General features: G+C 31.8%; 1 protein-coding gene across 1 annotated transcript; it reads left to right on the top strand.

Annotated features, from left to right (window-relative positions):
• Positions 1–794: 794 nt before the first annotated feature.
• On the top strand, positions 795–24351 carry LOC134728058 (uncharacterized). Its single transcript, XM_063592457.1, has 13 exons — positions 795–884; positions 2573–2640; positions 7110–7302; positions 9039–9344; positions 10506–10566; positions 11610–11680; positions 12153–12215; positions 13906–13941; positions 16127–16363; positions 17414–18007; positions 18934–19052; positions 20395–21654; positions 23247–24351. Exons 1-13 carry the CDS (start codon positions 863–865, stop codon positions 24036–24038), a joined length of 3822 nt encoding a protein of 1273 aa, XP_063448527.1. The 5' UTR covers positions 795–862; the 3' UTR covers positions 24039–24351.
• Positions 24352–24587: the final 236 nt, after the last annotated feature.

Genomic DNA, 24587 nt, shown 5'->3' with positions numbered 1-24587 from the left:
ATGGTTTACTTATGAGTTTCCACTTGCTTTATATGTGGAATAAGACATATTTGGTACTAATGAACTTCTAACTTCTTAAAAAAAAATCGTCCAAGCAAAAAATCACTTTTCTATTGACATCTGACATTGAATCATTTTTTTTTGTAGGAACCATAACAGAAACCGCCTTATCAATCATTGGCAAATCCTGGGGTGTTCTGGGGTCGTAACCCAACTAATCCTCTTTTGATTTTGTTTTCAAATCAATATGTTTTTTGTAAGCTCCATACAGACCCGTATGCAAGGCTTTAAAATGTTTATATGTAGCTTCTCACGAGGTAATGAAAGTAATGGTATATGTATGACATACCTAGATCTTGAGCAAAGACTGATTCAAAACTGGTCGACTCTAAAATTGCCTATCAAATTTCTAGCTTCTCATGATTGACCTGTTTATTTCTGAACCGGGTCGTAAAATTCAGACTCAGCGTGTCAGAGTTCGCGACCATATATGAATGAAATACATTTATAACATTAACAATCGATATCGTCCTAAATTTTACTGTCATATATTTGCCGCTGAACGTTTAACATTTGTTAATCAATCAATTCGTTATTGTGTAAAGATTTTTCCGGACTTCTAAATTTAAAGTTTGTAATCAATTTGTATTTTGCATAAATATGTATTTTCTTTTTCAATGAATAATTCGTTACACATTAATAATATTAAAATGCACTGTGTATATTGATTTTTAAACATTATTAAAAATTACGCAATTTCCTGTGTTATGGGCTATAATTAGGAAATATTGAATAAATAATTTGACATTATGTTGATATATTGATTTCCTTTTCGCCATGTTAAGACATTTTGTAGAACGAGATGAAACCATTTTACTTATATGGTATGTATATTCGTTGCTATTCAGAATGAAAAATGCTTTTAATTAACACATACTTCAACTTATATGAAAGCATACATGTACGTATCTTTAAAACACACCCGAAGTGTGAGTAAACAATTTCTCTTTTTTCAGTCATACATGTGCAATGGGGCCATATTAATTTAACTATCATGAACTGAATACTTATACATTTTCACAAAATAATTGGTACAAACGTACATTTTTAAACATGAATTGCTCCGGTTGAACTGATATCATTTGGTTCGGGACATATCATAACATTTTTAACATGAATAATATTTGCTTTGTGATATTAATTTTTGAAATAAAACCTATTCAATGTGACACAGCGTTCCGTCTAAAAAAGTCTCATCAGCGACGTTCGAAAAAACGAATTTAAAAAGGCCAAATAAAGTACGAAGATGAAGAGCAATGAAGATCCAAAGTTCCGAATGGTTTTGCCAAAATACCGCTTGAGTAGTCTATTCCTGGGTTGAAAAAATCCTTTAAAGTAGTATTTCGAACAAAATCAAAGTTTAATAAACAGTTGAATCATTATTATGACCATATCTATTCAATGATAATTCTTATCAACACAAAATTCCAACCGAGTGTGATTTCAAACTGAAGTCGACAGTTCAGTTAGTTTTTAGCTCACCTGGGCCGAAGGGGTAACACTTGGCGTTCACCGTCCGTCGTCGTCGTTAACTTTTACACAAATTTTCTCGTCTTAAACTACTTTGCCGAATTTAACTTAACTTGACCACAATCATCATCGGGGTATTTAATTTTAAAAGATGTGATGGATGACACTACCTGCCAACCAATTAGACGGTCGATATGACTAAAGATAGAACATAGGGGTAAAATAAAGTCTTGTCTATTATTTTGAAAACCGTTAGATAGAGAAAATCAGACAGGAGCAGACATGTTCGGACTTTTGATCTCCACCAAATATTTGTATACGTCAAAACTGTCAGACGACTTCCTATAGGAGTTATTGCCCTTAAATGACAAATATTACTATGTCTTTTCATATTTGCCTATTGTCGTCAAAATAATACAAGAGAGAAACTTTAAATTGCAAAATCATCAGCAAGACAAGTTCGACAAATAAGTCCAATGGTCGACATCGTCAATTGACTCCGTATTAGAGTTATTGCCCTTTGATTACGATTCCTACCAACTGTTTATGTGTTTGCCTTACAATTTAAAATATATAGTATAAATAGACACATTAAAGTTAGTAGACTGACACTCTCTATAGATGTGATTGTCTTTAAATGCGAATTGTTTAACTCTCTTTTGTCTTTTGAGCAAAAACTAAAGAAAACCGCGGGATACTAAACAGACTATTTTATTTTATTTTAAATGATCAGCAATTATCCAAGATCAACAATACGGTCTTTGTCTTAAACTCTTTTCTCGCCTACAATGTTGGTGAGTGGCCTTTGTTGAATACACAAAAACACACACACACATACACACCAAGGTGAGTGACACAGGCCCTTTAGAACCTTAAGTTTTATTGATAGGATGAGATCAAAATAGAAACTCAAAGTCAGCTTTTCATTAAACGTTTTTTTTTGTGAAATTAAACTAGATATGACAAAATGGAACATATTATATTTTGATTGAAATACATTTATTAACAGATTATCAATTTCACTTTTTTGAAATTATTGTAGAAAACGTGTGTGTGAAATATTACAATCACAGAATATGTGTGTTTTACAGTGTATTTCTGTTAGTATGGGTAAGTGTGATTAGAAGAGATTTTCCCCTCCGTATATTTCTTAAATTTTACCTATAATGTCAAAATAAAGACATATGGTATGCTTATTCAACATAGTTCAAATAGGGTAAGCACATCTATAGGTCGCCGTACAAGTTTATTTATGAATAAATAGTCATATTTATAAATACTCTACAAAAATTATAAATTAAACACAATTTGGTTAGTGACTAGTTTCCAGGGTATACTTTATTTACAATATAAAAACATAACATGAGTTAATAAAATATGAAAGAATAATACCAGTTTTATAATGATATCTCTAAATATTGATATGAATATAGAAAAACACATACAAAATAATATAAACAACAAAAACAACAACAAATTGGAAACTTTAGGTGTGAGACATCACCTGGGTAAAATAAATATTCAGTGGTGTTGATACCTGACCAAGAAAACCAAAGACTTGAAATATCTTTTGCATGTGGCAATTTGGGTTAGAGCAATAAGACGATATGGTATGTGTGCCAATGAGACAACTCTCAAACAGAGTTAAATAAATATTATTATCTATATAATATATAATCAGGTGTCAAACAATTAATATGACAGGAGCAAGTAGTAGGACAAAACTATTTCACAATTGTTTCCATGAGAATTACTTACATGATCATTGTAGTATATTGTACTGAAAATACACAAACTATTTGCCACTGGACGCTAAACAACCACCAATGAACCGATCGATGAAATAGGTAAGCGAATACAATTATTGCTCCTTTATATATTCAGCCTCGTTTTAAATGCCCAATTGAGTAAGTTATACAAGTAGGTTCAAGACAACGGTTTACTTATAAGTTTTCCACTTGCTTTATATGTAGAATAAGACATAGTTGGTACCATTAAAATTCCAACTTCCTAAATAAAAATCGTCCAAGTAAAAAATCAATTTTCTATTGACATCTGAAATTTATTAAATCATCTTTCTTGTAGGAACCATCACAAAAACCACCTTATCAATCATTGGCAAATCCAGGGATGTTGGGTCGGAACCAAACTCATCCTCTTTGCATTTTGTTTTCAAATCTATATTTTTTGCAATCATGTGAACGTCTTATTTTGTTCAGGAAGTTTGCACCCCAATTCAAAATGGAAAGATCCGTGCCATCCAATTTTAAAAGCCCCTTAAAACCTTATTCAAGATTACGCTAAGTTACAGTTCATCTCTAAGCTTCAACTCGAGCAAAGCTTGATTCAAAATTGGTCGACTCCAAAGTAGGTATGATTTGCCTAGCGAATGCCTAGCTTCTATAGACCTGTTTATTTCTGATTCCGATCGTAAAATTCAGGGTCAGCGTGTCAGAGTTCGCGACCATATATAAATGATAGATATGCATAACATAAATATTCGATATCGTCCTAAACATTTCTTTCATATATTCGCCGCTGAACGTTTAATATTTGTTAATCAATCAATTCCTTATTGTGTAAAGAGTTTTCCGGACTTCTAAATATAAAGTATGTAATCAATTTGTATATTGCATATATATGTATTTTCTTTGTCAATGAATTCATTACACATTAATATTTTTAAAATGCACTGTGCACAGTTTGTAAAAATGTATATTGATTTTTAAACGTCATTAAAAATTACGTAATGTTTCCTGTGTTATGAGCTATAATTAAATCTTGAACAAAATATGTGTACATTATGTTGATATATTGATTTCCTTCTCGCCATGTTAAGACATTTTGTAAAACGAGATGAAATCATTTTACTATGGTATGTATATTCGTTGCTATTCAGAATGAAAATTCCTTTTAATTAACACTTACTTCAACCCATGAAAGCATACGTATCTATAAAACACACCCGAAGTGTAAGTTAACAATTTCTCTTTTTTTTCAGTCATACATGAACATTTGCAATGGGGCAATATAAATATAACTATCATGAACTGAATACTGATACATTTTCACAAAATAATTGGTACAAACGTACATTTTTAAACATGAATTGCTCCGGTTGACCTGACATCATTAGGTTGGGGACATATCATAACATTTTTAACATGAATAATATTTGCTTTGTGATATTAACTTTTGAAATAAAACCTATTCAATGTGATACAGCGTTTCGTCTTAAAAAAAAAGCCTCATCAGCGACGTTCGAATAAACGAATTTAAAAAGGCCAAACAAAGTACGAAGATGAAGAGCAATGAAGATCCAAAGTTCCGAATGGTTTTGCCAAAATACCGCTTGAGTAGTCTATTCCTGGGTTGAAAAAATCCTTTAAAGTAGTATTTCGAACAAAATCAAAGTTTAATAAACAGTTGAATTATTATTATGACCATACATTGTGTATCTATTCAATGATAATTCTTATCAACACAAAATTTCAACCAAGTGTGATTTCAAACTGAAGTTGACAGTTCAGTTAGTTTTCAGCTCACCTAGGCCGAAGGAGCAACACTTGGCGTTCACCGTCCGTCGTCGTCGTTAACTTTTACACAAATTTTCTCGTCTTAAGCTACTTTGCCGAATTTAACTTAACTTGACAACAATCATCATCGGGGTATTTAATTTTAAAAGATGTGATGGATGACGCTACCTGCCAACCAATTAGACGGTCGATATGACTAAAGATAGAACATAGGGGTAAAATAAAGTCTTGTCTATTATTTTGAAAACCGTTAGATAGAGAAAATCAGACAGGAGCAGACATGTTCGGACTTTTGATCTCCACCAAATATTTGTATACGTCAAAACTGTCAGACGACTTCCTATAGGAGTTATTGCCCTTAAATGACAAATATTACTATGTCTTTTTATATTTGCCTATTGTCGTCAAAATAATGCAAGAGAGAAACTTTAAACTGCAAAATCATCAGCAAGACAAGTTCGACAAATAAGTCCAATGGTCGACATCGTCAATTGACTCCGTATTAGAGTTATTGCCCTTTGATTACGATTCCTACCCACTGTTTATGTGTTTGCCTTACAATTTAAAATATATAGTATAAATAGACACATTAAAGTTAGTAGACTGTCACTCTTTATAGATGTGATTGCCTTTAAATGCGAATTGTTTAACTCTCTTTTGTCTTTTGAGCAAAAACTAAAGAAAACCGCGGGATACTAAACAGACTAAATGATTGAACAATTATCCAAAATCAACAATACGGTTAGTGGTCTTTGTCTAAAACTCTATTGTCGCCTACAATGTTGGTGAGTGGCCTTTGTTGAATATATACACACACACACACACACACACCAACACACACACCCACACACACACCAAGGTGAGTGACACAGGCACTTCAGAACCTTAAGTTTTATTGATAGGATGAGATCAAAATAGAAACACAAAGCCAGCTTTTCATTAAACGTTTTTTTTTTGTGAAATTAAACTAGATATGACAAAATGGAACATATTATATTTTGATTGAAATACATTTATTAACAGATTATCAATTTCACTTTTTTGAAATTATTGTAGAAAACGTGTGTGTGAAATATTACAATCACAGAATATGTGTATTTTACAGTGTATTTCTGTTAGTATGGGTAAGTGTGATTAGAAGAGGTTTTCCTCTCCGTATATTTCTTAAATTTTACCTATTATGTCAAAATAAAGACATATGGTATGCTTATTTAACATAGTTCAAATAGGGTAAGCACATCTGTAGGTCGCCGTATAAGTCTATTTATGAATGAATAGTCATATTTATAAAAACTCTACGAAAATTAAACACAATTTGGTTATTGACTAGTTTCCAGGGTATACTTTATTTACAATATAAAAACATAACCTGAGTTAATAAAATATGAAAGAATAATACCAGTTTTATCATGATATCTCTAAATCTTGACATGAATATAGAAAAACACATACAAAATAATATAAACAATAAAAACAAAAACAAATTGGAAACTTTAGGTGTGAGAAATCACCTGGTTAAAATAAATATTCAGTGGTTTTGATACCTGACCAAGAAAATCAAAGATTTTACATATTTTTTTGCATGTGGCAATTTGGGTTAGAGTAAATATAATTGAGAATGGCAATGGAGAATGTGTCAAAGAGACAAAAACCTGACTAAAGGTCTGAAAACAGCCGAAGGCAACCAATGGATCTTTAATACTGCGAGAAAATCCTGTACCTGGAGGCTTTTTGTCTGTTTGGCACAAAGTCAGAATAAGGTTTCTGCAAAAGGTGACTTGTCGTTATGTGGACGGTTACCTCATGAAATAGCACTTTAAAAAACAAATAGGTAAAGTACATCGCAGTGCTCATATTCATATAGCATTTTCATGAAAGTTTCATTGTATCTGTAGTATTTGCCACTAAACATTTATCGACAATGCATGATTGATTTATGACATAAACCTCATAAACTACTTTGACAGTTATGTTAAATATCACCATATACAATCTAATTGATGAAATGAGAAGGCCATCATCTCCCCTAACCTATACATTCAGATGACCATAGTATGCTTTGGGTATGAATTAAAATGTCCAGAAGCTTCCCATTGGAGGTTCAGAGCTACGTCACTGTGTCCGGATTCGTCCACATACTATTGCCTGAATGATGCAGCTAAAAAGCTTTTCATTGGAAACAGAACAATGGAAGGAGTGTCCGAAAACTGCACAAAGGTTGACGTTGAATCTCCCGGTAAGTACTTGATATTGGGAATGAAAATGTACATGTGTGTGTTTTAAACATTTCTTTTGGGCACAAAAAAATGAAGAAGAAAAATAATAGGCATTTACTTTTGAACAAGCAAGAAAGAAATTTCAAAATGATGTGAAAGAATCCATAGAACTTTTTGATAATTTGTCAATGTGTAGCTTGTTTTTTTCATCAATTACTTTACTGTGCGCGTGTGTGTGTTTAACATTGCTTTTGGGCACAATTAAGGTAGATTCATTGTATAACGCCATCTTGGATTGTACAGTACAAAATCGGTTTAGTTATTTGACAGATTTGCAATTTAATGGTTAAACTGTTTATTTATACAAAGAAAACTTGGTGATTTAATATTGTGTTATCTAAAATATTTAAACAAATTACATTTTTTGTTTGTTTTAAGAATCAGTTTTCAAATGAGCCATTTAAAGGGAGAACATAGGGGTAAAATGCAGTTTTTGGCGTATTTTTAACAATTTTCCGTAAATCTAAGTAATCTTTTAGAAAATTCTTCTCCTCTGAAACTGCTGGGCAAAATTTAACCAAACTTGGCCACAATCATCATTAGGGTATTTAGTTAAAAAAATTGTGTCCGCAGACCCCGCATACCAACCAAGATGGCTGCCACGGCTAAAAATGGAACATAGGGGTAAAATGCAGTTTTTGGCTTAAAAAACCAAAGCATTTAGAGCAAATCTGACAGATAAAAAATGTTTATCAGGTCTATCTATCTGCCCTAAAATTTTCAGATGAATCGGACAACCCTTTGTTGGGTTGCTGCCCCCGAATTTGTAATTTAAGGAAACTTTGCTGTTTTTGGTTATTATCTTGAATATTACTATAGATAGAGATAAACTCTAAACAGCAATAATGTACAGCAAAGTAAGACCTAAAAATAAGTCAACGCAATCAAAATGGTAAATTGATCCCCTAGGGAGTTATTGCCCTTTTTAGTCATTTTTTTACAATTTTCATAAAATTTGTAAATTTTCACTAGCATATTCCACTGAATCTATTGGGCCAAGTTCATTATAGATAGAGATAACTTTAAGCAGCAAGAATGTTTAGAAAAGTAAGATCTACAAACACATCCCCATCACCAAAACACAATTTTGTCATAAATCCATCTGTGTCCTTTGTTTAATATTCAAATAGACCAAGGTGAGCGTCACATGCTCTTTGGAGACTCTAGTTTATTTTCATTTTCTTTAAACATATAATTAAACCTATCTTCCCACGATTTATTTCAAAATTCTATAGCATAGAATTTTTTAAAGCACACAACTGTGTATTTTCATGAACAATCTAACCAAATTTAGGAAAGTTTGAACGACTGATAGTATGAAAAATAGCACGGTGACCCATACTTTTTATTATATTTAAAAAAAAAAGCATAGCAAAATCATTATTTTTGCAAATTATAAGAAAATTCTGTCTCAAAAAGTCTATACTTATTATGATCTACCCTAAATGTAAAAAATAAATAATAGGCATAAACTGTTGTATAAGCAAGAGATGAAATGCTGTAACATGAATAATATTTATAGGTGAAAGACAAGTGTTCAATTTAAGTCATAACATTATTAGTTGACATGCATGTGCTTCCAATGTAGAAATATGCATACCAAACGTTACGAATAGACAAACGCTGTGTCCGAAGACAGACAATAAAAATTATTACCTGATATACGTAAATTAATATCTTATCATATTATTTCAAGGAAAGAAGATTGTTATTCGTGGTCAGTTTGATGCTGCTTACTGCGATTCAAGCCGATATCAACCGATCAAATATTTCACAAATGTAAGTGGCGAGTGTTTATTCCAAAAGTCTACATGCTCTGAAGAAGGACAAATTATACACACCAACAAAAACCCGGTAACGGATCTTACATGCAGATGTGATTATACGAATGGATTCACTTTCACAATACGTCCCAAGAACCAATGTTTTTGTGTGCCTTCTGTGGAGGATTGTTCCTGTTACAGACAACCGTGTAATAGGTCAACGATTGGATTATCACAAGGTAGTTACAGTTTTTACTCAATATATTGAGTACAATGTATATTATATCCTTTTTGAAGAACTTTTTAACTGTTTCGTATTCATAACTTCTTCGCTATCAAATACTCGTCGATAAGCGTTCCTGATGAAGTTAAATAAAGAAAAATGCACCAAGTGCTGCTTGTAAATATTTTTTTTTATAAAACTAGTACTTTATCAAAGAAATTCGGGATTAAAGTGAGAGTGCATAGGACAAGGAATAGTGTGTCCGGTCAGATTGGGAAGAAAATTCGATTAAAAACTACAACCGAGTAAAATTCAACTATAAGATATAAGGAAAACAACGAAACATTAGAAACACGTAAGTGCAAATAAAAACCAAAAACAAACGACATTGCAACATGCATAAAAACGAATTATAAGAAAACAACTGCCGTATTCCTGACTTGTACAATTTAAAAAAAATTGGTTGGTTGAACCGGGTTTTGTTGCTAGCCGCTTTTGGCACTGTTAAATATACCGCTAAAATGACAACATTACATGACAGTAAGATAATACAAATAAATGCAAGAACATCCAGGACAGAGAAATATATAAATAAATAATATGATAGTTCATTTTGACATGTGAACCACAGAATAACAACGAATACCCTAAATTATTTAAGGATATGTCAGTTAACAAAAACAGCATAATAGATTTACGAACTGTGTATCACACGAATGTAGCAACGCCACAAACAGTGACAAAAAATAGATATGAACCGGGTTTTATAGCTAGCCGCTTTTGGCACTGTTAAATATACCGCTAAAATGACAACATTACATGACAGTAAGATAATACAAATAAATTGTCAGCAAACTCATTATTTCGAAGAGGCGATTCTGATGAAAAAAGTAATCAGAGGTACCAAAATTATAATTTGATTCGCCAAACGACCGTTTTGTCTTCATAAGACTCATCAGTGACGCTCAGATCAAAAAAAGATATACACTTATTTAAGGTTGTATAACATTGCGAACTGTCAGATATTATCATTATTATCCCTGTTCAAATGTTCAAACATAGGATTACCAGCAAGGCTGTGGATTTTTTTTTATAAATTTTCCTTATGTTTAGCATTGAAAACAAACGGTGAACATGTTTTATTAATGTAACTTACAAAAATATGTTTTTTATTCAGAGTATCAGTGCTTATTAAATACATTTGCATCAATAACACAACATTGTCCAATCATTGAAGGGTAGGTACTTTTTTAAACATTGTACCAGCTTGTCTTTCCGTCTGTAAGTCCGTCACTTTTCGTAATGGTGTCTGCTTGCTTACTTTTAAACCCCCAAAAGAGTAGTGTAATACAAAACATTTGCAATAAATATATGTGGTATGATTTCCAAAGAAAAACTGGAGTCATGGGTTTAAGAAAGTAAGTATATCTTTCCAACATAATCAAATGTTTCTCGTAAATAAGTAAATTGTGTTACTAAAAAAACCGTTGTTAAAGTCATATGAAACTTCAAATTAAAAAAATCAAATATGCATAACTTTTGTTTAAAACTTATGTAAAAATACTTTTTTCTGGAGAAAATTCCTTAATTTGTCTATATTTGTCTAAAAAAAATAATGAATTGCTTGTTTCCAGCAAACAATTCGTCGACACGTGTTCCGTACGCAGTTACCTAATAAATGTTTATACTTCTCTTACTTTTACACATCTCTCCATTGGATAATGAAAATGGTAATGAATACTTCCCACAACTCGAAGGTTTATATTGAAAGTCATAGAAAAAGTTGCTTGCAATTTTGACACTCTTGTAAAGGTTTTGGCATGCTTTAGATATACATATAGTGGTGCATCAATAAAAAAGATTATCATACATTTGTATATTATGCATGTAAGGAATGGCTGCATGTAAAAACAAACTGTTTTGTAGAAATAACACCAAAAGTTGGTGCACAACATTTTGAAGATTATTTCAAATAGATAGAAAAATATTACAATCTGTCTTATGAATTAATCATAAATTCCAATTCAGAGGAGTAATTTAGAAAAAAAAAATGTTGATAACGTCACAGTTACATGACAATGCATGTAAGATGATGTCAAAACAAGTTGGAAACTGGATCAAATTTATTCACTCGTATTCTTGATAAAAAAATTTGTGATTATAAGTTAAATTTTAAGAGGTGCTTAGTATACAATTGAAGAATAATTGACTCACATTGTACCGTTGTTTTTAATAAACATTTAATTATATAAATGACAATACGTTTATAATATTATATCAGATCAGACAAAGAGGATGAAAATAAACCATCTACATCAACAATACCAGATTTTATAGATAAAACACAACAATGTATGTATTCTATATCTTTATAACATTAGACGAGGCCACTGAAAAGAAATAACAATAACATTTACACAATCTACCAAAATTGTGTTATCTCTTACATCTTATTTGAATTTGAAAAGGAATACAAGGTAAAACCCCAAAAAGATACAGAACTTCAACATGTTCAATAAAAATTCAGATCTGAAAGTCCCTTATCAAATGGCAAAATGAAGAACTCAAAACCTTTTTTTGTTATCTTTTTTTCTATTGATTTCAACACATTTTTTTATTTTGTTTTGTCTTCACCTTTTTTTTTAAATACTTTAATATATATTTGGAACAGTTGAAGAATCAATTAAAAGTTAGAATTTTTTATTTTTCAATTTGAGAACAGACAACTTTGTATATAAAATACATGAAACCAATATGAATATATGGCGCTCAGAATGAGTTTGTTTGTTCTAACCTTCGTAATGAATTTAAATTGAAATTTTAGATGCAGCAAATTTCAAAGAAACACCTGGTATACTTGTTACAATCATTCTATGTATAATACTTGGTAAGTACTAATTAAACAACAGCAATTTATTATAATATTTTTTTTTATATATAAAAATATAAAAAAGAAGATGTGGTATGATTGCCGTTGAGACAATTATTACATTAGACCAAATGACACATACATTAACAACTATAGGTCAACGTATGGCCTTCCACAATGAACGAAACCCATACCACATGTCAGCTATAAAAGACCCCGAGATAACAAATGTAAAACAATGCAAACGACATACTAACGGCCTAAATTATCTACAAAATAATACACGAAAAACAAATATGTAACACAGGATTACAGAATCATGACTTTGGACAGGCACACACAGAATCTGGCGGGGTTAAACATGTTAGCGGGCATCTCATAATCCTGGGACAGTGATACAATGTAACATAACAATAACCGTGCAATACAATAAAACAAACAACGCATATGAGCAAAATCAAAAAACAACAACCACTCAATTACAGACATATAGAATGTGACAGGGTTACAAATGCTAGCGGGAGTGCAACACTTCCATAACCTGGGAAAGTGCTGTAATAGTACAACACAATATCAGACAATCAAAAAGGCTAAACTCATCAGATGGATACAAATAAAAATACATGTAATCTGAGAGTACCCACTGTTACTGACAGCTAGTTTAAAATCAATAACAACAACAACAAAATAAGCATTTAAGACTATATTATCAATCAGTCCATATACATAAATCGGTGGATTTAGTGTAAAGACGTCATAAACATTCAGAGAGAAAAAATACATTGTGCCATGCCAAGATTGAGGTATCGTCAGATTGTAGAACTATAATTGGGCATATGTATAATATAACAATATCATTCAGTTTGCTTTAGTTTACTGACAACAAATAAAACAATATTCAAAGATCTAATTCCAGTTTTAAATTGATGTATATCATGCTTAGATTGTAAGTGGGGCTTATATCCACTGTCATGTATAGCTATAAGAATAATTCTTGATGGACCTCTACAGCAGTTACCACTTAATTTACGTAACATTTATACCTTCGACGACTTTCGGCTGTTTCTGTAATTCTTAATCGATTTATTCTTTTCGTGTGTGTGGTTTATTTGGGGTCAGTTCTTCATTGGTCTAAAATTGATTATGACGTCATAATTTATTGTATTCTCTTATATTTCTAGTGTTACGTCATGAGAAAAAACGATCGTGTCTGATGACGTTCCATAGAAAGAACACATTTTTTGCAGGTCGTTCGAAAAGGTAGATTGGGTATTGTCTGTTTACCGCCTAAAATCATTAAATAAATAGATACAGCCACCACATTTCGAGCAATACGATATTTATCCACTCTTGACAGTTAAACTTTAAATATTGAAAACGCTTGGCGAGCCTCGCGTTTTAATTTGAAAATTCATCTGTCTCGAGTGGATAAATATCTTTTCACACTCGATGCACTGGTAGAATCTATTTATATATATATATTGAATATGTCGGAAACTGTACTGTAGTCACCCTAACATGACTAACAACAACAACCAATGTTTTCCAGGTTAAATTAAAATTGTTTTCATTTACATGTTCCTGTATAAAATGTTGTACTAATGCTGGCAAGATGTTCACAGCGCCTAAGACATGAGGTTCCATGATCTAGTCCGGAATAAGGTTTATAATGTAACATGTTATACACCTTGATTTTATTTCTTTTCAGCAATATTTGTCTTTGTTCTATTTCTGATATACAAAGGTAAATAAATTTGTTGACACAGTCACATTATGTTTCCCATTTATTTGCATTGAGTTTCTATGGATTTTTATATGTTTTCTCATACCAAATTTCGTTAAAATCAATATGACAATATAAAAGGATACATACTTTTAACATTTTTACAAAATCGAGAGAGTCGATAAACTTGATGCATGTATATTTACTATACGTTTACAATAATGTTTTATATCATCTTCAATTTTTTGTAAAGGTGTCTGAGGTGCCTTTTAGAAAAAAGAAATAATAAGCATTAAAAAAAACTAAAACACATTTATACTTCATTAAAAGTACCTTGTGATTAGCGTGTATGGTTATTATTGTTTAATCAACCATATACCATAATATTTCTAGTTATTTATGCTAGATTGCTGTTCTGTTTTCAAAAAAATCGCACAAACAATTTCTATACGATGTTATTTTGTTTATATGTCATAAAGGCCGATGAGTAAAACTAAAATGCCGCTGAAACACCGAATATGTGAGTTCTGATTGGGAAACATGGGGATTCATATTGATCACAAGTTTTCATAAAATAAATATAGATCGTGGTGAGGTCGCGGTATGAGCGGCATGAAAATGTAAATTTTCGTTGCTTTCACGATGCTAATACATCCTCGTTACGCTTCTACAATGGTCCCGCTACGAGTATGTCACGTTCTCGCCGCGCCTATTCTGCGACCTCAATACGCTTATCAAGATCTTTCTACGCTCATCACGTTCTGACTATGACCATACCACGAGTTATCTGATTGCAACACGATCTTACCTCGCTTCTACTGCGATTATAGCACTTTCTAACCACGATTATGCCACGTTCATACCGCGACATTACTACGTTCTCAGCAATAACGTCAATATCGTGTTCCATATTAATACAGTTCCATTCCTTCAGTTCCATTCCTTCTATATATCAATTGATATATGAAGATGTGGTATGAGTGCCAATGAGACAACTCTTCATCCTAGTAACAATCTATAATAGTAAACCAGTATAGGCCAAGGTACGGCCTTCAACACCTAACAACAAGCTATAAAGCCCCCAAAACTTACTAGTGTAAAACCATTCAAACTGGAAAACCAACGGTCTAATTTATATAAAAAAGAGAATCATAGTTGAGCCGTTAGGGCCGAAAATTGGCAAGAAGTTCTTATTGCATACAAACAAACAAAACCTAGAGAGATTTAATATTTTTTATGTGAAAATGACAATGAGAATGATGGTCGTAGTATGAACGTAGTTAGGTCGTAAGAAGAGCGTGATGAGGACGACAAGGGCGTGCTAGAGTCGTACTATGGTCGTGAACAGCCTGGTATAGTCGTAGTGGAAGCGTAGTTGGGTCGCGGTGAGAACGAGATGGTCGTAGTGAGGTCGTAATAATTTCGCTGTGAGATCGTAAAAGTCTCTCCGAATAGCTCTCGCTACGATGGTACTGCGACCTTTGCGATCTTACTACGATCTTAGTACGCTCTCACTACGCTAATACTACGACCTGATTTCACCACGACCGCACCACGATTGTTTTGAACATGTTCAAAGTTTGTCACGCTCATCACGATGTTGAAGACCTAACCACGACCGTGATACGACCTTACTGCGATCTACACGATCGTACTACTATCATCAAAATTTGCCTTTTTTTTTACAGATCGTAGTGCGATCGTTGCCTAGTGGGACTGCGGTATTAGGGAGCCATACAAAGTAAATTCATAAAAATACTGAACTCCGAGGAAAATTGAAAAAGGAAAGTCCCTAATCAAATGGCTACATCAAAAGCTCAAACACATCAAACGAATGGATAACATCTGACGTATTCCTGACTTGGTAAAGGCATTTTCTTATGAAGAAAATGGTGGATTGAACCTGGTGTTATAGCTAGCTAAACCTAATACTTGTATGACAACGACTAGTGAACAAATCAAACAGACACAATAAGTAAACATGTCAACAAAAAAGGCTACGGCAGTTAATATTGTGTTATCATCATTAACACTATAAAAACAAACAAATCTTACAAAAAAGCACAAAAGCATACATCAAATTTAACAACCTTATTTTGCATTTTTATTCATTATATACGATTTCATTCCTCAAATAATTGTTATGTATACAGGCAATGAAATATTTGAAAGGCTGATAATTATGATTGTTGCTAACGTTTTACAGATACAAAGATTCTAAATCCAGAAGAAAAACAGACTATACTTGAGAGTATAAACAAAGGAGAAGAAATATATCCACACATTAGACTTGTAATTATAGGAGAGAACGGTGTTGGTAAAACATGTCTCATGCGTCGACTTCTGAAACAAAGTATTGAAGGTGTGGAAAGTACAGACGGTATTAATATAGACGTGGCAAACTGTAAAATCAGGTTACGAGATGGGAAATGGATTTACAAACGTAAGTTATTGTATGATATTTTTAAAGAAAAATGAAAAAAAGAAAGAAAGAAAAATATTCCGCAATAAGTAATTTACAACATCAAACAAAAATAAGTTTATCATCTTTTACCTTTAAGTATTTGCACTAGTTGGTGCATACAAGTATGTCCAAACCTTGGTTTAGAAGTATGATGAATTGAATATGAACGATAATGTGCTCACATACAAAATCAAAACTGAAAGAATCTCATTAACCTAAAAAGGAACGTGACGAGGTTGTCAGCTGAACAAGGGTCTCATGCTATGCATATATCAATACATACTTTGTTAAAATGCAGAATAAAGAAAAATACACAAAGATCAGTAAAATTAAAGATTATATTATTATTATGAAATTAAAACATTTAAGACTGCAAAAACATGCCACTAAAGAGTTCAGAAATAAACAACTCGTGTCGGTCAACCTGTTTGTAATGATAATCAGAACATTTATTTAGTGTTGATTTCAGTTGTTCTTTCTCACTCATAATTATATAGGGGAATATTTTGTGTAGTAAGAATAGCCCTGTTAATGAATCCCACTGAGTGTAGACGTAACAGTATAGTTACGTAAACGCCTTAAACTAGCCAGCGGGTAATGCATGTTACTGCTAAAAATTGATTAGTTCACAATTTGCAAGTTTAAACCGTTACGTTAAAAATAGATTCTTGTTTGAAGTCGTAAATAATTGTCAAAATGAAGGAACGATCAAGATCAGGCACATCCCTTCTAGTCTCTAGAGTTTCTTTAATTTCAAGTTTACTTGAATACATTGGATGCAAGTCCTTATTGAATACAACAAACCAGTACGTGCATACCCGAAATATGGATTATTGTTTTAGTTTGAAAGAATGATGTTAAGATTTTATTTTTATTTAGAATTGGTGATTTACAAAGTGTAATTTATGTAACCGAAAACGACAGCTATAATTTTAATAGGTGAACACCTGCACGTTATCAATCGACATGTTTAGAAAAGTACATAAATATATAACACATATTACCACATTCATTTTTACATTTTGACAGCCATTGAATATAACAAAAGCATTGCCGAAAGAGTAAAACGGGCACTTACTGATCAAAATAAGCAAATTAGGAAAAATAATCTGACCAGTACAAGTAGCAATAATGTCGATTGCCGCAACATCGAGGCAAATTTCTCTTCAGCTAATGAACGACGACTTGATGAATCAAATACTCAACTAGACAATCATAATGGCGAGGATAAAGCGCAAGTGCCACAAGATGAAGATCCACTTGTTTCAGCATATGATGATTTAAATTCAATGGAGACAAACATTGAAGAACAGAACACTGTTAATTTACAGAGAGAAGATGAACATAATGATGATACTGAGCCTGATAGAAAGTCAGTATTTGACGATCCGCGTTTCCTTGACGATTTAGATATGTTAGAATCTGTAGCCAATTGCAAATTATCGCAAAATGAATATGCAGAATGTGGAATATGGGACTTTGCTGGACAAAAAGAATTTTACGCGACTCATCAAGCATTCATAACAAGCAACAGTGTTTTTCTATTAGTAGCGGATATATCGAAAGATGTAAATATAGATGATGATACTTCTATGTTGCAAAGAGGATTTGATAGCATTGGAGGTTTGTTTTAGAAAAAGCAATACATGCACATGGAAAAAGATAAGTAAAGAAACAGAACTTTTAGTGATTATTCATATCTTAAAATCAAAGTAATTACTTCAACACGGAAACACACTGTCGGCTAAAAACACCATTTATGACAGCTTTGCGTGCCATTATGTAATTAAGCAACTATGTTGCATTATAAAACACAACTGCACGGAAATATGAACAACTAGAAGAACAAAATGTTAAAGAAATCTTACAGAAACTGTCACAAGTCTCAAAATCGCACTGTATGGTATAGAAACAAAACAAAAATTTATAAAAAAAGTACCCAAAAAGAAGAGGTCCATAAAAACTGACAAAATCAACGGAACGTGTAGAAAACAGCTGTCACATTCTTGAATTGGTAGAGGCAAATCAGAATTAAACAAAAACTGAGCGTTAACCCGGAATTAAAACTATCTCAACTTTCTAATTGAATGAAAAACATTAAGACAACAATGGAGCATATATGAAAAATTGTGAAATAACTTGGCATGAAGTTATGGATACCTAGCTAGGGCATATGAATTGAAAATAAGTGCATAACAATTTAATTTAAAAAAAAACCTGACCAAAAGTAATCATATACCGGTAATTAAAAAATTCGAAAAGCTCTGCCTTGAATAAATACGCTTTATTTTGAATATATAACTTAAAGACTTTACAACTACTGCTTAATTCTCAAAATTCGTTTCGGTCTCAACAATACTCAAAATGATTCCCTTTTAAAAAGTACTCAGAGTATTAAATTCTGTAAATTGGATGTAGAGGACGTAAAACGATCCTATCCGTTTGAACGAATTGTCATTTAAGAATGATATTCGAAGACGCTCACTCCCGCACCTTATTACTTTATTGAACTATATCTTGATTAATGAATTGTCTATGTTTTTTGACAGAATATATTGATTTTTGGTTCGATAGTATTCACTGTTATGCTAATGGACCAACAGATCAACCGCAATCGACCTTAGAACCACGAATCATTGTTGTTGGTACTGGAACTGATAAGATAAATGTAATAATTCATTTAGAAGTATACTAACAGATTCATATATTACATTTTAGTGGAAAGCCTCATTGTGTATACTTAATTTTATAATCAAAGTGAATAATATCTATGCATATTTGTTCATGCCAAAGAGTGTTGAGAGAGAGAGAGAGAGAGAGAGAGAGAGAGACCGTTTAAACTCTCGAGAGATTACAGTTACCCATACATATTAGTTTACCGTTAAATGTTGATCTGTCATTGTTAATTCATAAAATATTCAGTACAGTTTTTTAAAATATTCTTATTTATATCTTTTCACCTTTTAAATTGCGACCCCATGAGATTTTGTGTAAGATACGATACTTTTATCAACCAATCATGGTGCCCTAAATTTGAGCTATGTAATCAAATGATTTCAAAATATAGGACAGTAAATGATTAGAATGATTAGAATTATTAAAGTACACTTCATATAAAACATGAATATATATTCACAAAAAGTACAATGATTATAAACCATGTTATTGACAAAACACAACGTTATATTTGGGTACTACTGTGACCTGGAGAAATTATATAGTTGTATAGTCCTAGGTATATGGGAGACATCTCCTGATCGATTTTATTACATATATATTTTTTTTTTCTATATTTTCATACTACATGAATATTTTTTTCACAGCTCTTAATTTCGTTCTTCAAAAAGGGAGTGCAATACATAAGATAAGTTTGAAGCAAAAAACAAATCTTCAGATTAAAGAATCCAAACAAATTTCATTTCATCAGATTACCTTGAATTTTTTTTGAATTTACAATTTAAAATAGACAGATGTTGAGATCTTGTATCTTTTAGAAGCTTTAATACCAATATACCTCCCTCTTCCGATTTCAAGGTCATGACAAATAGTTCCAAATATTGTAATTATTTGCCTGTCCTTAATTTATTGTTAAAATTGGATCAAACATAAAAATATTTTAAAATTTTCTGTAAGTTCTTAATTTATTGCCAGACTGTATATTGGTACACTTCCCAATATTTCTAACTAAACCCAATTTTCTTTAAATTGTGTTGGGAGATAATTTGTTACGTTTTTCAATATAAAGTTTTGTTGTCAGTTTGACTGGTTAACAAAAAGATAGTCTAAATCTCGTTTTTTAAATATATGTTTAATGTATGTCTTTTCAGTATGAAACTCTGTTTTGATTTATATATTTGCTTCACATCCATTCTCTTAATCAAATCATCGCATGGCTGTTATTTAAAATAGCATGAAATGGAAAAAAAAAAACATTTGTATAACATGTATAAGTATTATAAGATGCATATAACATTATGATTCGAGACCTTTCTGTTTCTTTAACATTGAAGTTTGACAGATTCTTTATTTTGAATGTGTTGACTTCTATATTGCAGAAGAAAACACTAGAAAGTAAGATACAAGAATGGCAAAGAAATGTAATAGATCTTATCAAGGATCAAGAAAAAGGGAGGCATTTAGAAACATTTCACTACATTTCTAACACAGAATCACCTGAAAGTGAAATCGACAATCTTCGTCGAATAATATTTGACACCGCCAAAAAGTCTTCTGTCTGGAGAAAAAATACTCCGCTTGTTTGGATAAGACTTGAGACCAAACTAAACGTCGTAAGAAAATTGAATGTCAATATTATGAAATTCATAGACATTTGTGTTTTAGCCTCTAAGTGTTCAATTACAAATCATGAAGAACTTATTAAGTTTTTATGTGAGCAGAATGAAATTGGCAATGTCATTTTCTTTCAGGATATACCCGACTATATAATTTTGAATCCCAAATGGCTTGTCGATGCGTTTAGATGTGTAGTGTCAGATAAAATAGAAAAACACATTGAAAACTCATTCGACTGGAACATGTTGAAAGAAAGCGGAAAAATAAGTCGAGCATTGATGTTAGAATTATTTCAAAAAGTCCCTGATTTACAGTTTAGATCATTCGACGACCATATCTTAAAGGTAATGGAAAAATTTGATATAATCATTAAACCGAAAATAACCGAAAATCTTGATGAGGAAATGTCATATTACATACCGTCCATGATCGTTAGCAATTCTACGATTGAGGATGTAAAGAAATATTTTGGATTAAACAATCCTAATTCAAAATCATCGCCATGGATAATTTTTGAATTTACATTTCTGCCAATTGCGTTCTTCAACCACGTATTTTTCGATTACATTCGGAAATATGAAGTATGTAAAGAAATAAACAATAAAATTGCATTTTATCAAGGAATTGGAGTCTTTTACATTGATAAAACCAAACTATACCAGAAGTTAGTTGTTTGTTTTTCAAGAAACATTATAGCACTTCAAATTTGGGATTTAGACGAAAATATGAAATTTGTTTGTAAACTTATCTACAATCAACTTGAATCAACAGTCAACAATATGCAACAAAGATATAAAATGAAATTAGAATATGAAGTGAAAGTCAAATGTGCTGAAGGAAACTTTAAAAATAAAAAAGGAAGACTAAAAGTTACTGATTCGTTCAACTCAACCAATGGCAAGTTTTACTGCGAAGAACATAATGAATTCCATCTTTCGCAAACTTTATCTTCAACGTGGCTTGAAGGACAAATAATTGTAAGTATGCATCAGACCAATTCTTAATTTATGTTTTCATATTTGTTTGTAAAAGTCACTAGGTCATTATATCAGTAAATACACTTCACATCAGTTTCTCCGCTGGCTGTAAATTGAAAACCGCACGGCGGTTATAAACGAACCATAACTAAAGATATAAAATTACACATAAAGGACCGTGTGTAATGCTGAGTAGCAGAAATTTAGTTCATTTGGTATAATCTGGTCTAAACAAGGATTCATTGCATATTCTAAATACCTGAGATAACAAAGCCAATCAGATTAAAAGTTAAGTTAGTGTATTTTTAAGTCACAATGGATACATAGTTGGTGTTAGAGTTTTTTTTAAATCGGCGTTCCAATTGGAACAAATTTTCTTGTCGACTTATTCCCTTATTTATATTTTAGTCTAATTTCATAAAGAATCTTCTGATGAAGAATGACAAGAAGCTAGCATTATCCGTTAACTTCGATATCCGCTATATAGATGGTTTTTTCACCAGATAATTTAAGGTTTAGTAACTATGAAAACGCGTCTAGGACTTTAAATAAAGGTTATAACAGATATAAATAAGTCTGCCTCTGTCTTGAATTTATTCTAGAAGTTGAAAATGAGGGTCCGTTGAGAACAAAAATGACAACAAAAGCTATGATTTCAGTTTTTGTAATTGTGAACGTCCATTTCTATTGATCAAAATCCAGTTGCAGATGGAGTATATACATTGAAGGACTTGTGTTTCCCATCATGATTTATTTTCTTAAGGATTAATGCTGACATGGAAGTATTCAAACCAAGAGTTCCAAGAGAGGGACGAAAGATACCAGAGGGACAGTCAAACTCATAAATCGAAAATAAACTGACAACGCCATGGCTAAAACAGAAAAAGACAAACAGACAAACAATAGTACACATAACACAACATAGAAAACTAAAGAATAAACAACACGAACCCCACCAAACATTAGGGGTGATTTCAGGTGCTCCAAGTGGTGAATTTTAAATCCTCCCGTTTTTGGTGTGGTTTTATGTTGCTCAGTTTTTAATTGTATATGATGTGTTTTGCATACAGTTGTTTGCCTTTTTCCTTCGTTTTGTGTCATTAAGTTTATTTTGACTTAATAGTTTAAATGTATTTTTTGTACCTGTTGCCTTTCTTTTGATGTACAATTCCTTTCGTGCAAAATATATCTAAAATATGATTGCACGTAGTACATTATAGTTGATTAATTTTTATAAAAAGAAAACGTTTATAAAACCTATGAAGGTTTTTGTAGAGGTTGTAAGTAACTAAAACCTTACAAGGTAGTGGGTTACAGTTTTGAAGACAATCAGAACTGTTGTATGTATTTAAATCAATACAATTAATATTGTCAGATATATTCATTGAAAAGAGATTGAGGGGTATTTACCCCACATATCATACTTAATAGTCTATTAAATTTCAATACTAGTTAATTCATTGCAATTGAAATATTTAAAATGTTTTTTTCTTTCTTTCATTTGAAGTAAGACAAATGATAGTGTGGTAAACATGTTTAAACATTACTCCTTTTGCATAAACATTTTTAGTAATTCATTTATTATTTTAAAGCAACCTACAGAACCATTGGAAACAATTGAAAATAGTACTTCGCACGAAGGTCTCAGATACGAATTACATAAAACTATTGATATAGATGAAGCCAGGTTATATGACATGGTGATTAATAATGATGGTCTTCTAATTTGTACCGATGGGGAATGTGATCAACTCGTTACCTATACAATGACTGGTGAACGACAACTGGCAATGAAATTATCGGGAAATCCATATAGTCTAGCTGTTATTGATAACAACACGGTTGCTGTTACAATACCAAAGGATGAAAAAGTAGTTATAATAAATTTGAATAAAAAACAGACAATAAGAGAGATTAACATTGGCACCTGGTGTACAGGCATAACATTTATTCGGAATCGGCTCTATATTTTTACCAAACAATCATTAAAAGTGGTGAAAATGAATGGGACTGTCCTAGAAAGCATTGTCTTGCCTGGATTTACTTCAGATGATTGTTGTAGTAGTCCAGAAGGTAACATTTACTGCACTGATTACAATAAACTGTATTGCATTGACACTAAGGCCAATGTATTATTTTCTTTTTATAAAAAGAATACGATTCATCCTAGAGGAGTTACAGTAGATGACGAAGATTATGTTCTTCTTGCTTGCAGTCATTCAAAAAACGTTCACAGGATTACATCTGACGGTTCACAGAGCAAAGAGATTATAGCAGAGTTACCAAAATCAGCTTGGTCCCCTTTTATTTGCTTTGATGTGAAAACGAAATCAATTGTAATTGGTATGGAGAATAAGATTTTCATTTATGAAAGGATGGACTGACGAACAAGAACCGTATTGGGATTTATAAAAGGCTTTCCTATGGCCAAGACCTTTGTTAAAACCATATAGTGTGGCCCTTATCCGTCAGTATGGCATTACGCACCGAACAGCTATGCGGATTTAGTTGACGAGACTTCCGGTCTAACGCTGAATTTGGTCAGTTTTCTATTAAGTTTTATAGTTTGGTTCCGCTTTATTTTTGCATGGTCTTTAAAAGGGGCATTAGCTGTTAATTTCATGTTGAACATTTTGACTCAAATTCTCATATTTGATTAATAACAAACTAAAACATGTAAATAGTAAACCAAAATTTCGAAAAGTCTAAATTAACAATTAAAAATGCATGATTTCGATAAAATGTATCATTATTTTGTGGTGTTTTTCTTTTTGGTCAAACGTCATCTAATTACTGAACTAGATGACTTCTGAAGACTGCCGCCATGCATTAAACCCGATTTTTAACAAGAATATAAATACTAATGCATAGCAACCACGTACCATTCTCAATAGGATCTGTGTATATATACGTAGGTCTGTTTGGTTTCATAT

This window comes from Mytilus trossulus, chromosome 8 (genome assembly GCF_036588685.1).
Source record: "Mytilus trossulus isolate FHL-02 chromosome 8, PNRI_Mtr1.1.1.hap1, whole genome shotgun sequence".
NCBI lineage: Eukaryota > Metazoa > Mollusca > Bivalvia > Mytilida > Mytilidae > Mytilus > Mytilus trossulus.
Note: the sequence above shows the minus strand (reverse complement) of the source record. Positions and strands in the feature narration are given on the sequence as shown.